At 44.8% G+C, this 12406-nt stretch overlaps 1 protein-coding gene across 3 annotated transcripts; it reads right to left on the reverse strand.

Annotated features, from left to right (window-relative positions):
* Positions 1–3376: 3376 nt before the first annotated feature.
* Positions 3377–12125, reverse strand: LOC103634588 (alpha-L-arabinofuranosidase 1). Of its 3 annotated transcripts, none has more exons than XM_008656949.3 (18): positions 11916–12125; positions 10772–11045; positions 10448–10502; positions 9813–10024; positions 7859–7980; positions 7600–7753; positions 6969–7038; positions 6503–6648; positions 6359–6404; positions 6191–6243; positions 5174–5318; positions 4945–5063; positions 4800–4871; positions 4615–4718; positions 4466–4522; positions 4177–4375; positions 3950–4093; positions 3377–3861 (listed from the first exon to the last, which is right to left on the reverse strand). In XM_008656949.3, the coding sequence occupies exons 2-18, from the start codon at positions 10946–10948 to the stop codon at positions 3724–3726; spliced, it is 2013 nt and encodes a 670-aa protein (XP_008655171.1). In that variant the 5' UTR covers positions 10949–11045; positions 11916–12125; the 3' UTR covers positions 3377–3723. The 3 variants fall into 3 exon arrangements, with proteins under 3 accessions (XP_008655171.1, XP_035819499.1, XP_035819494.1); XM_035963606.1 differs by having other exon boundaries at positions 11167–12120; XM_035963601.1 differs by having other exon boundaries at positions 10772–12099.
* Between the last annotated feature and the right edge of the window lie 281 nt (positions 12126–12406).

A 12406-nucleotide genomic window follows, 5' to 3' on the forward strand; every position in this document is an offset into this window, starting at 1 on the left:
CATTATTTAAATTTGTATCCTTTTCCTTTTTCCTCTCTCTCTCTCTTGCCACAGGGACCGGGAAAGGGGATATTGCGAAAAGGATCCTTCTCGACGAAGGAAACGGGCCCCGAGCCCTCTTACTGATCAGGGGTTCGAAGGTTGCGCCCTCCGGGGTTTGGCAACCGCCCAGAGCACTCGGGCTCCGAGCCCTTTACTGATCAGGGGTTCGAAGGCTAGCCCCTCGGAAGGGTTCGACAGCCGCCCCAGAGCACGCAGAGTCAGGGATGACCCTGGGTACGTCTGTTACATGGCCGAGGCTCGGGCTACGCTCCCGAGGTACCCTAGGACATTTCCGAGACCAGCGGGAACGATTTGTAACGGAATCCCACCGGAGGAGGCATCGAGCCCTCGGACCCTATCGAATGGGTCCGGGTCCGGCAAATCACCTGCAGGTACTTTTGGAGCGCGCCTCTGGGCCACTAGCCGACCCTTATCGAATGGGGCTCGGGTGTCCACTCGGATCACCCGCTAGCAACTCACTGGAAACACCATGTTCGGTGCCCTCCGAGGGTAACATGACGCTTTCCCCCCTTCCTCCTCGCGGAGAGGCGACGAAGGGGCGTACAATAAAAGTCGAGACGGTCCTTGATCGTCCTCTCGCTCCGTGCAGAGGCTCGGGGGCTGCTCTCGCACCAGGCTACGGCCAAACTGTTGACCACGTCAACAAACCAGCTTGAAAACTCGGAGCCTGACCGTGCACCCGGGCTACAGCCAGGCCGTATGAGGGAACAACAAGGCTGACCGAGGCATCACAAAAAGGATTAAGACCTCAGAGGAGTCAAACCACTCCTCTGAGGCCTCGGGGGCTACACCCGGAGGGTGCGCTCGCGCGCACCCACCGGAACAAAGCATAACCGAGAAGGGCCGGTCCCCTTGCAAAAAATCCGGCAGAACCTCCAAGCGAGTACCTACACTCCCTTCGAGGCTCGGGGGCTACTGTCGGGGACCGTAATTAGGGGTACCCCCCAATGCTCCTTAACCTGGCCGGAAAACATCTTCGGAACAAACCATCAACAACTGATGAGCATGGTTCAAGTCAGGGCCTCGTAGGACACGACCTCGCCTCGTCCGAGCCCAGCCTCGGGCGCAGACAATAGTCCCGGGTAAATTCACGCCTCGCCCGAGGGTCCCCTCTATCAATAGACGCACCCCCGTCTCACCCAAAGGCTAAGCTCGGGCGAACTTTGTCGCGCAGCGACCTCGACCGAATCGCCTTACCAACCGACCGTATCGCATCCGCATTTAATGCGGGGATCGCCTGACACCTTGTCCTGACACACGTGCCTCAGTCGGCAAGGTCGAAGTGACCGCAGTCACTTCGCCCCTATAATGACTGTTCTGACAGGAAAGCAGCACTGTTCACCCCGCTCCGGCAACTGTGCCAGCCACCAGGGAAAGGCTAACAACAGTCACGGCCTCTCCCGAGTTCGGTCTCGGGCACAACAAGGAGCTCTGCCTCGCCCGACCCCAGGCCTCGGCCTCAGCTTCGGTCTCGGGAGAAGGTCTCCGCCTCGACCGACCCCGACCTCGGCCTCAGCCTCGGCCTCGGAGGAGTCGCCGCCTCGCCCGACCTCAGCCTCGGCCTCGGAGGAGTCGCCGCCTCGCCCGACCTCGGCCTCGGATTAACTACGCTACTGGGGATCCATCATTACCCTACCCCTAGCTAGCTGCCTCAGGCTATGAAGGAACAAGACCGGAGTCCCATCTGGGTAACTCCGGTAACAGGTGATGATGGTTCCCCGCGTGCGCCCGTGACGTCGGTTGCTCTCAACCCCCTACGGAAGCAAGGAAACGTCAGTAGGATCCATGCCGCACCGCCAGCTATGCTTCTACAGGGCTCAAGGCACTTCACCGACGACCACATTGGTACATGTACAGGGCTCAAGGCACTTCACCGACGGCCACGTTAGTACATGTACAGGGCTCAAGGCACTTCACCGACGGCCACGTTGGTACATGTACAGGGCTCAAGGCACTTCTCCGCCAGCCACGTTAGCTCATAGCTACACCCCCATTGTACAGCTGGGCATCTCCTTGTATCTATAAAAGGGGATGTCCAGGGCCTTCCAACAGGAGGAGGGAGAAGGGGAACAGGGAGAAACGCACGTACGAACACACAGACGTACGACGCTGACGAGCGGAGGCAGGCAGAGTAGGAGAGACGCGGTAGAGGCAGACTCAGACAGCTCGCCTCAAGGCCGAACCCTCTCTTTCTCTCTCTCTCGCTCCCGCTCTCCCGCAACGCTTGTAACCCCTACTACGAGCACCCCGGTGCAAGATAACATAATCCTCGTTTTCCTCTTGTGTTCCATCTTGCATCAACCCATCTGGGTAGGGACACACAGCGACAAATTTACTGGTCGGTTGACGGTCCTCGTGGGTCCGAAACGTCGACACATGTGTTTCATTATTTGAGAACTGTTGAATACTTGATTTTCAATTCTGTGAAGACATTGAAAACCAAGGCAACACAAGTTAAATATGTGAACATTCCTCCTTATTTTAACACTTCTTCGAAGTGTTAGCATGAAGGACGAAGGTCTTTAAAAGATGTGAATGGAACAATATAAAATAAAACGATAGTATGTGATAGAGTGTAAAACTCGTCTCATTTACCTTGACATTTTTATTCCATCTTTTTCATATCAAATAAGTTTACAAGCATACCTTTGACTCCTTAACGTAAGGTGGCATGAAAGTTCTTCGAATGCAACATGAAGTTATGATCCTCAAAAGGTGAATTTATGCAGGGTGTTGTTCATCTATTTATACAGAAGATTAACAACTTCGTGAAAAATTACAAACATGTTTATTAAGTTTACACACATATTTTACAAATGATGTAGAGATATTGATAACTTTTTCTCTTTCTTTCTTGATGCACAAGTCTTGAACTTGGTATCTTTGCATCTGAAGTCTCACCCATGTCGAAGCTAGTGGCTTCAACTCGCACAACTTCATAGAAAATTACAAACATGCTCACAAAGTTTACACACATGTTTTACAAATGATATAGGGATATTGATGATTTTTCTCTTTCTTTCTTGTTGCATAAGTTTTAAACTTGATATCTTTGCATCCAAAGTCTCACCCGTACCGAAGCTAACGGCTTCGATTCACACCTTCGCCGTTCGCACACTTTGTCGAAGCTTAGTGTCCCTACCGAATGTTAGCTTCGTTCGCTGTTAGCCGCGTACATGAAACATATTTGTTTATGCTAAAGTGAAAATTTTATAAGGACCTTCGACAGAGTAAACCCCCAACAAGAACATATCAGTTGAGTCTATAACCTCCATCCCTACGCCTTGATTACATGGTTACACACACAAATGGATACGGTTATATTTCCCTTCTTTTTATTCTTATATATGGCACATTCGCTGTAGTGCACCAGGACAAAAAGTTTGCGGTAGTTAGGTACACTGTACATGCTCTAAAAAAGAGAAAATGTCAAGAGTGCAGACTACAACGGATGTGTGATATCCGAGGAAAGGTGCTTTTATACCTTTATTAGGGTCGTAGAAACCATTTGTTGAATCTCATACACATAGCCAGCTGTACGCCTGTACTTCACAATAATTCACAAATATCGTATTTTCTATTGAAAGCCTTGTGGGGAGCCTTGGGGGGACCCGTATCTCGGTATTGAGTATTGTGGGCACGCACACGACACATCTCACACTAATCATAAGCTTGGATGGAGGCTCGAACCTGAGACTCCGAGTCCAAGAGGAGATCAAATGAGGTCAGGGAGTACGAGTTCAATATAACACCCATTTGCTTGCCCGCGTTGGTTATTGGACTTGCCGCCGGCACCACCTATAATCACGAACACAACTAATTCAAGATGTAATCACCATATTGATCTTAGTTTGCCATGCACTGTATCAAGTCCACAGTATCAAACCTTGTCGGGCTGTTGGAAGGAGTTCTCATCCCGCAGCCAACCCGACGTGAGAACCGTCTTTATGGATCCAAATGTCTGAATATCAGTTTCCAACCCAGTTACAGATATATTCAGACTAACAGCTTTGCTTCCAAAATTTACAACCTGCAAAAGAAATTTTCTTAGCCAAGTTTTTTTTTTCATTTTTATTCGCAGAGCTAAGGTCCTAAGTAAGAGAAAGAGATCACCTTTATTTTCATGTAAGTGTTCCCATCATGTGGGTTATTCCAAGTGATAGCAGATGTGACCAGTTGGTCGTAGTTCGGTAGTTGAATAGTGGACGGATGAAGTGTGGCGCTGCTTGAATCTTTGAAAAAGTGCAGCATCCAGTAATTTGGACATCCATAGTGCTGCCATGAGTTAAAGACTATAGCATCTGGGTTCCACCTATCAAGCGAGCAGTATTTTTTGTTAAATATTGATGACATCGTCAAATACAGACACAGTTACCATGCAGAAGTAAACATTCACATTTACCTTTGGTCATTGTCGTTTACAAAGAGTGGAGCACAACTTGCCATCTCAACCACGTCGCTGCATGGAAAAAGTTTCAAATCAAAACAGATAAGTCTGCAATACAATCTACCATCAAGCAGGAGCCAAACCAGAAATAATGTTACAAAAACCTGTTCCTTTCTAATCCAATGAGAAATGCAGCTTCAGCTAAAGCAGCTATTAGTGTTCCTCGGCCAGCATCATTTCCAGTTACAGCATATTCACTAACAATTGCCTGCAAAATACAAATTATGTAGGACATTACCAGCCAGTTGTAAAAGGATGACAACTGAGGTAGCAATAGCAAAGCAAGTACCTTGGGTCCGGTACGGGCTGTATTATCAAACATTCTAGATTTGGAAAACATATCACCTGATGAAGTATAGACCTGAAGCATAGCAGATGTCACCTCTACTGGGAAAAAAATTATCTAAGAGAAAACCGAGCAAGACAGTCATTACATGGACATCATACAAATCAGCTGGGTTGTCTGATGAAATAGCAGATCTGTCACAGCTTGATATGATTTTGATGTCTGGATAGGATGCTTTTATTGCAGAGTAGAACTTCACATAGTTATCTACAAAATGGGACAAGTATTGGTTTTCTTGGCATAACAATAAAAGGAAGCAGAAGAAATTGGATATTGCTATGAAGCCAGCCAGGAGGAAAATGGTATTGTGTGGAAACCTTTATAATAGTACTTTGAACATTCTTGATTTCCTATTGAAACGTAATAAAGCTGAAAGGGCTCTGGATGCCCCATTGCTGCACGAACTGAACCCCATGCAGTCTCGGGGTCTCCCCTGGCAAACTCAATACCATTAACAACATCCTGCAATATGGCAGGCATGAAGAAATTTCATCGACAATACAATGTGAATCAAGTAAGTGATGATATTCAAAATTTTTTAAAAAAATCTTAGAATGGAACCATATGCTCTGGGGAACTTCACTCCTTATGTATGTGTGATATTTTTGGCTAGCATAACCAGAGCATTACATGTTATATCCTTCTATTCTGAACTGATTTGAAGCCTCATGTCCATGCCGACATTTGACTTTTTTCTCATGTCCAGCATATTTAGATGTGAAGCTGAACCATTGCCTGAGCAGTCATTGTATTGTAGTTTATAAGTATGTTATGCTATTCCAATGTTGTTAATACAAATGAAAATAAAATTTAAGTGGGGATGAGTTAACCACTCATCCAACAGTCTTTGGCAAGAAAGACATCAACAGTCACTGAATGTTAATAGTATGGGACTACACAGTGCCGAACCCAACTATTGGAATTCCTCAGTTCGCAATCTTGCTGTTATCTCTGTAGCATATATATTTCTCATTTCTCTGTAGCACCTATTTGTAAGGGTTCCCTACCCCTTTGTTGTTTAGTACAATGATATACAGCTCTCCTGTGTCGTCAAGAAAAACCATTGGTTCTTTATAAGATACCCTTTTTGATAAATAAATTAAATTGCCAGATAAATTAGTTAACAAGTTTTTCTGACTATCAGATGTCCTGTTAAGGAAAAATAGTTAATAGGTAAACCTGTCGTAAAAAGGATCTTTGGCTTAATGCTGGGAAAATTTACTAAGAGAAGTCGATGCAGAGTAAATGTACTTTGTCAATTGAAGATCTTAAGCACTTTCAATTCAGTTTGTGGGACTAAAGGATCGTTTTGTAGTAAATATTAAAGAACAAACCTTTACAAATGCAGCTATTGTTGCTGATGGAACTCCTTCATAGATGCTGGCCCCTATCAAGTTAAAAAGAATTCGAACAAACTAGTCAAGGGTACATTATCTCGCCAAACATGTAGTGGTTTTTATGCTTTTCTTAACATTTTCTTTATAAGTTGATATATAAGTTACCATCATTTACCACCCAAACGGGGCAAGCGCCAAGGTCTTCTGCTAGCTACATCAGCAAAATAGATCTTAGAATCAATCAATCAACAGAGGCTATATCCACAGTTATGTGAACTTTCAGTTAGACAAGTAGCAGCATGTGCTCACTTGAAGAAATTCAAAAAACCCAAGTCCATCATCAGTCCAATAGGCCCAAGCATCATTGAAGTGGCCAGGTCTCTCTTCCCATGGTCCAACAGTTTCACTCCAGCGGAATGCATTTATAAGGTAATTTCCCATTACATAGTTGCCACCTAAAAGTGACAAATATACTGTCAATTCTCAGCAACCTCACTGTTTAACTACAACCCTATAAAAAGACATAATTTATTTTCTTAGTTAAACATTCTTGATTCATCTGTGTAACAGAAACACGGACATAAAATATATCAGGTGGGTAAAAATTGATGCATCATGTATTCAGTAAGAGCGATACTAGACCTTTTGAGGTTTTGGCAGACTACTTAAAGCTTTGGGTCATGTAAATGGCAAGTACTTGTGCACTATTCACATATTGTGTAACTTCTACATCTGAAGAACCTCAGAAGTAGAATAAAAATGCTAAGCGACAAACCTGGAAATTTTAGAAATCGAGGCTTCAGATTTGCCAGCATAGAGGCAAGATCTTTACGGAAACCATGCCCCTGAAAAATAAAGTGGTGAATAAATGTCACTGACAAATCGAGAAATGGAAGGTCCTTGGAAGTTGACACCTGGGTTGACTATGGATCAGATATTTTTCCTTTGTTCTGGTGTTAATTAGGATTAATTTTTCAATCATACAAGAGCTGTGTATAGAAACTTATAATTTAGCAGGTGCTGAAGTGGTAATGCATCACCACACAATGCAATTTTGATTATGATGGCTGCACGTTGCAGCTTGTATTTAGAAACATTATGATGCAAACTATTATAACTACATGGTGGCTATCCATGGATGGCATAGTTTGATCAAGATCAGTTAGTGTTCTCTGAACCAAGAATAATTCTTTCCGGCATATAGAAATTTAAGTTACTTAAACTTATAGTTCAGGCTATGATGTATGGATATGTGATGAGGCAATTTGCATATAAATTTTGATTTTTCTTCTAACATACTATTTTAGGTTGCAAGGGAATGTATGGAGGAAATATAAAATATGTATCACCTTCCTACCAAGTATCAAACATCAAAAGGATAAAAGAGTATTTGGAAATTAAATTACCATATAAGTATCTGATGGCATAAGTGATACTTGATCAAACCAAATTATGCCACTTTTGGTGGTTGTAAGCTGAAGTCTTGAATTAGTATTTATATAATTTGATTGCAAATCAAATTCAACCTTCGTCCACTCAACGAAATCTTCTTTGTCTCCCCTACAATTTATATTGCATATTCGCATATCTATTACTTCACGGAAATGGGCACAATAGTAGCACATGAAGTATTCTTCATAAGTCGAACCATGAGATATCGCTTACATGATTGTATGAGAGGCTAGATTTTGAAGACCATCTGAACTTGTTAAAGAAACCATTAGCTCCACCGATTCTGATGACCTGATGTATATGGTAACTCTATAGACATTTGTTCTTTCAATGTTCTGCAACAATTGTAGCAAATACTTACGGAGATGAGCTTACCTTAGAAATTTATCAAATCTAGAAGGAACAAGAAATGTGCATGTATAGTACTCTGATACTCTTATTGGTTCAGATATTAGTGTAGAATAGTGTAATTGCTTGATGTATTGCATAGAGGAGGACTACAATATATAGAGAGGGAAACCCTAACCCTAATGGGCCGGCAGCCCAACAGTGGTGCCGGCCCACACACACTCACACACACAGTCTAACATTCCCCCGCAGTCGCAACGGGGGCACCACACACAATGAGACTGGAGTAGAGTCCGAAGGTACGAGCCGACGGGTTGAAATCCTCCCGCAGTCGCAGCGTCGTGATGGTGCGAATGTTGCGGCTGGAGTAGAGACCGGTGTGTGCTCCAAGAAGACGATAGCCCCTGGATGCCGAGGTAGCCGAAGTCGAGGTGGTCGCGGTCGGAAGACGCGCAGCAAAAGCCTGATCTTTGGGAGGGGTCGACGTTCGAGCGTTAACGATCGGCAGGGCGACACAACAAAAGGGCACCGGCAGGCCGACCTTCCTGCTTCTTCGATCATCCAGGCGTCAAGGAGCCCCGCCAGGGAGCCGACGGCAGCGCACGCGTCTGCACCGGTCATGGTGTCCGCGCCCGCGGCAGAATAGAAGGGGAAACGACAGATTCAGCCGGGAAGGCCACGGCAGCGACGGATCCAGTCGGGAAGACACGATCCAGCCAAAGGGACGGCGGATCGAACCGGAAAGGTCGTAGCAACGTGGATCCGGCCGGGAAGGCCGCGACAGCGACGGATCCAGCGAAGGCGAAGAAGGGGGTGGGCGGCGGGGCGTGTCCAGCCGGGCAGGGGCCTGCGCCGGACCTGGAAAATGGTGTTGACGGCACCGGCGACGGGAGAAGCTCGAAGTGGGAGACGTTGCTGGGGCGTCAGCATGGACAGCACGTGCGAGGACACAACGAAGAGGAGGGTGCACGTGCGGGTGACTCAGCGAAGAGGAGGACGCCGACCAAGGGAGGCAGCCATGGGGAACAGGGAACCGAGCAGAGGGGCTGCTCGCGTCGGGGCCGGCGTGGGCGCGCCCGCGCAAGGGGCCACTTGGGGCTGGGCTCGGCCGGGGCGCGCGCGTCCAGGCTGGTGCAGAATAGTGTAATTGCTTGATGTATTGCATAGAGGAGGACTACAATATATAGAGAGGGAAACCCTAACCCTAATGGGCCGGCAGCCCAACAGTGGTGCCGGCCCACACACACTCACACACACAGTCTAACAATTAGTACTTAGTACAGAGAACTTTAAGGGCCTGTTTGAGAATGTAGTTTTAAAATACTATAGTTTTGAGATACTATAGTTTACAATTGTACATGACATAAATACTACGGTATTGCTTTACCATAATAAAACTACAGTATTGTTCAAAACCGAGATCTGTTTGGTTCTATTGTAAAAACAAAGTATATGTAGAGAGAAGAGAAGAAAACTGAGGTCCTGAGTGGAGTTTCGAAAACTCCAAAAATACCGCAGTTTTGGGTAAACCATGGTATTTAAAACTGAGTTTTGACTCTACAAACCAAACAACTTTTGAGCTCCAATACTATAGTATCATCAAATACCATAGTATTGTTTCAAAACTGCAAAAATACTACAATTCCAAACAAGGCCTAAGCCATCAAAGAAAAAAAATGGTAAGAAGAGCTCAGTAAGTAGTCTAAAAATACCCAAGTGAAAATTTCTAAAAAAATATATTCAACAGGCAGATGAAAATTTATGGAAGATTCCACAGGGAGAAAAACTACAAATTGTGTTAAATACATAAAGGTCATACCATGCCCCAGTAACCAGGATTGTAGATTCCAACTCCTCCTGATGGGCAAGCATTAGTTTCACTAGCTCCACAAAGTACTTCCATTCGAAGTGCAATTGGGTTACTAGCAAAACATGATGACCGATCTGTTGCCACAATAATATTTGATTCATCCCCAATGATCAACCATGGGTCAATGTTTGAAGGAGTATTAGAACCACCAGCTTCAAAACCTGTAACAGAAACGAAAACTTGTAAGGAATGATAAAAGTTAAGACTGAATCTAGAGCCCATCCTTGAGATCCTATTCCTTATGATCTACAAAGAAATCTCTGCTACAAAAAAAGTAGCTATAAATGATTGTTAGCTCCTTTGATGGAGACATTCAATAGAATAAGCTCTGGGCATCTAGTAGGTCTGCTTTTAACAATCTACACAAACCAGTATGATTATCACAAACAGAGATCATCAGTACCATCATGAAGTAATTTTCCTGAATATTATCCACAAGTCATTACAGATACAGAGTAGGCTCTGATGATAAAACAATCAAATTGTTTGTCAACAGAAGATAAAAAGAGGATCAAATTGATCATGACTTGCTTCTGGCAAAGTGCTGGACTGCTGGTCAACCTTAGGCATTGAATTCCCATTACCTCTGTTGCTTACAAGCTCTGCCCACAATCCACCAGCACCAGCATGGTTGATTTCCTATACAAGTACAATCAAGAATTACCAAGATTCATCACCTTCAAAGCAAAACAACTAAACAGCATCTATCACTACTCAACAGATTCGGTTTCTAACTTCTCATGATACCAAAATTGAAAGGAAATGGTGTGATCAAGAAACAGTTTATGTCGCAGGTAGGTTTTCCAAAAATTATAATACTATAGTTTGTAGGAAAAATAAACACCAGCTAAACTTGTGAATAGCCATGCATGAAAATGTATGGACAACTAGTTAAACATTACACTCACCTCAAAGAAGATGCCAAACATATTGCCAGGGATTATCTGAGCATTCTGAGGTGAAGCATCCACAGTCAACTGAGCAGTTTGAGCCGCCACTGATCCAACATAAAGTATCTGACACAAGGAACAGACAAGAACCAGCACATAGAACAACCAGCAAACCGAACAAGCCCGGATGCCCATTGCGCTCTGCTACAGCAGAGACCAAAGCACTAGCTCGATGTAACAATCCCTCTATGCCCAAGTACACATGCTGCAACCCCAGCAATGTTTTAGAAAACTGCAAGGATAGGAACCAGCATTTGGATCAGAGCAATGATGTGTGAGTAGAAGTGAAGTCAAATCAAACCGATGAGAAGAAGATAGCAGCATCCTTATGTATCATATTGTCTGAAGATTACTTGTTAGAGTTGCACTCCAGTCGCGGGCAAGCAACCCACAAGTGTCGTTTTCTCCTTGTCCATCCAGGAAGCAACACCATGCACAGTGCACTGTCTGCGTAACCAGTTGTCCCTGTATAATACTCTAGCTGTGCCCCATTGGCTAAAACCTGTTTGAGTCTTCTGTATGAATGAGTTTATTCGCGCCTATAGGCTATAATTGAGAGGCCAACTACCCGGGGTCGCTTGAGCCTGGGTGCTCTGCTAGCAGGTTGTTTTCTCCTAATACATCTACTAAAGCAACACCACGTACAGCACACTGCACACTGTCTATCATGGTAACCAGTGTTCTCTTGCCTAGGAGGCTAGGATAAGAAAAAAAGAAGATCGATTTCTTAAAAATGTATCTGTTCAACCACAACATCTGAAGTAAGAAGTAGGAACTGTTCTCATACTGCATTTACCCGGATTTAAAATGGTAATAAAGTACTGCAGCCATTGTTTGGCCCAACATGGAACGAACCAGAATCGCACAGCACAACCCGACTTTCAGAGAGTTTGCCAGAAAGGAGCGGAACAAACATGGGCTCAGGATTCAGGAGGTTTAATTCAACTGAACCCCTAGCAAATTTCGAAAATAAACCGGGTTCGGGCTTCCCTCTACTCCACGTACATGCAAATTTCACAGTAAACTGAACTGCTAATCCATCCAGGAAAGAAAGGTTGAGTCGTTGAGAGAAGCTCGTCCAAGTAGGGTAGGGTTTCCTTACCAAGCGAAGCGTCTTATGCTCCTGCGGGGAGGGCTCGATGTTCGTGTGCTCGTGTGAGGAGACCCTGCGACGAGGAGACGGGAGTCAACTGATCGGTGGCCTCGGTTGTCGCTTCGGCGGTCGGCCAGCAGGCAGCACCGAAGCGGGGAGAGAAATGAAGCGGCCAAACGGATGATAATTCGTCAGAGCTGGAGGGGCCAAGATGGCAGTGATTTAGACATGCAAACCGTCTTCTGATGATATAGAACGGTGGTGGCCCAAAGGGCCGTTAGAGTAGTCACACATCATTGCGTTGGACGGCTAATCATTTCAACTCTCAAGCGAGTGTGAAAATAAGAGTAAAACACACTAGCGGTTCTCGAATTTATCATGTTGTGTTATTTGAGTCGCCGGATGTTAAAAAAAATCAGCAAAACAGGTCCTTTAACTTAGTCACCCAAAAAATCCATCTAAAACCGAGTTTGCTCAGACCAAATATTAATGTGACGTGC

Source organism: Zea mays, chromosome 1, assembly GCF_902167145.1.
Source record: "Zea mays cultivar B73 chromosome 1, Zm-B73-REFERENCE-NAM-5.0, whole genome shotgun sequence".
Classification (NCBI taxonomy): Eukaryota; Viridiplantae; Streptophyta; class Magnoliopsida; order Poales; family Poaceae; genus Zea; species Zea mays.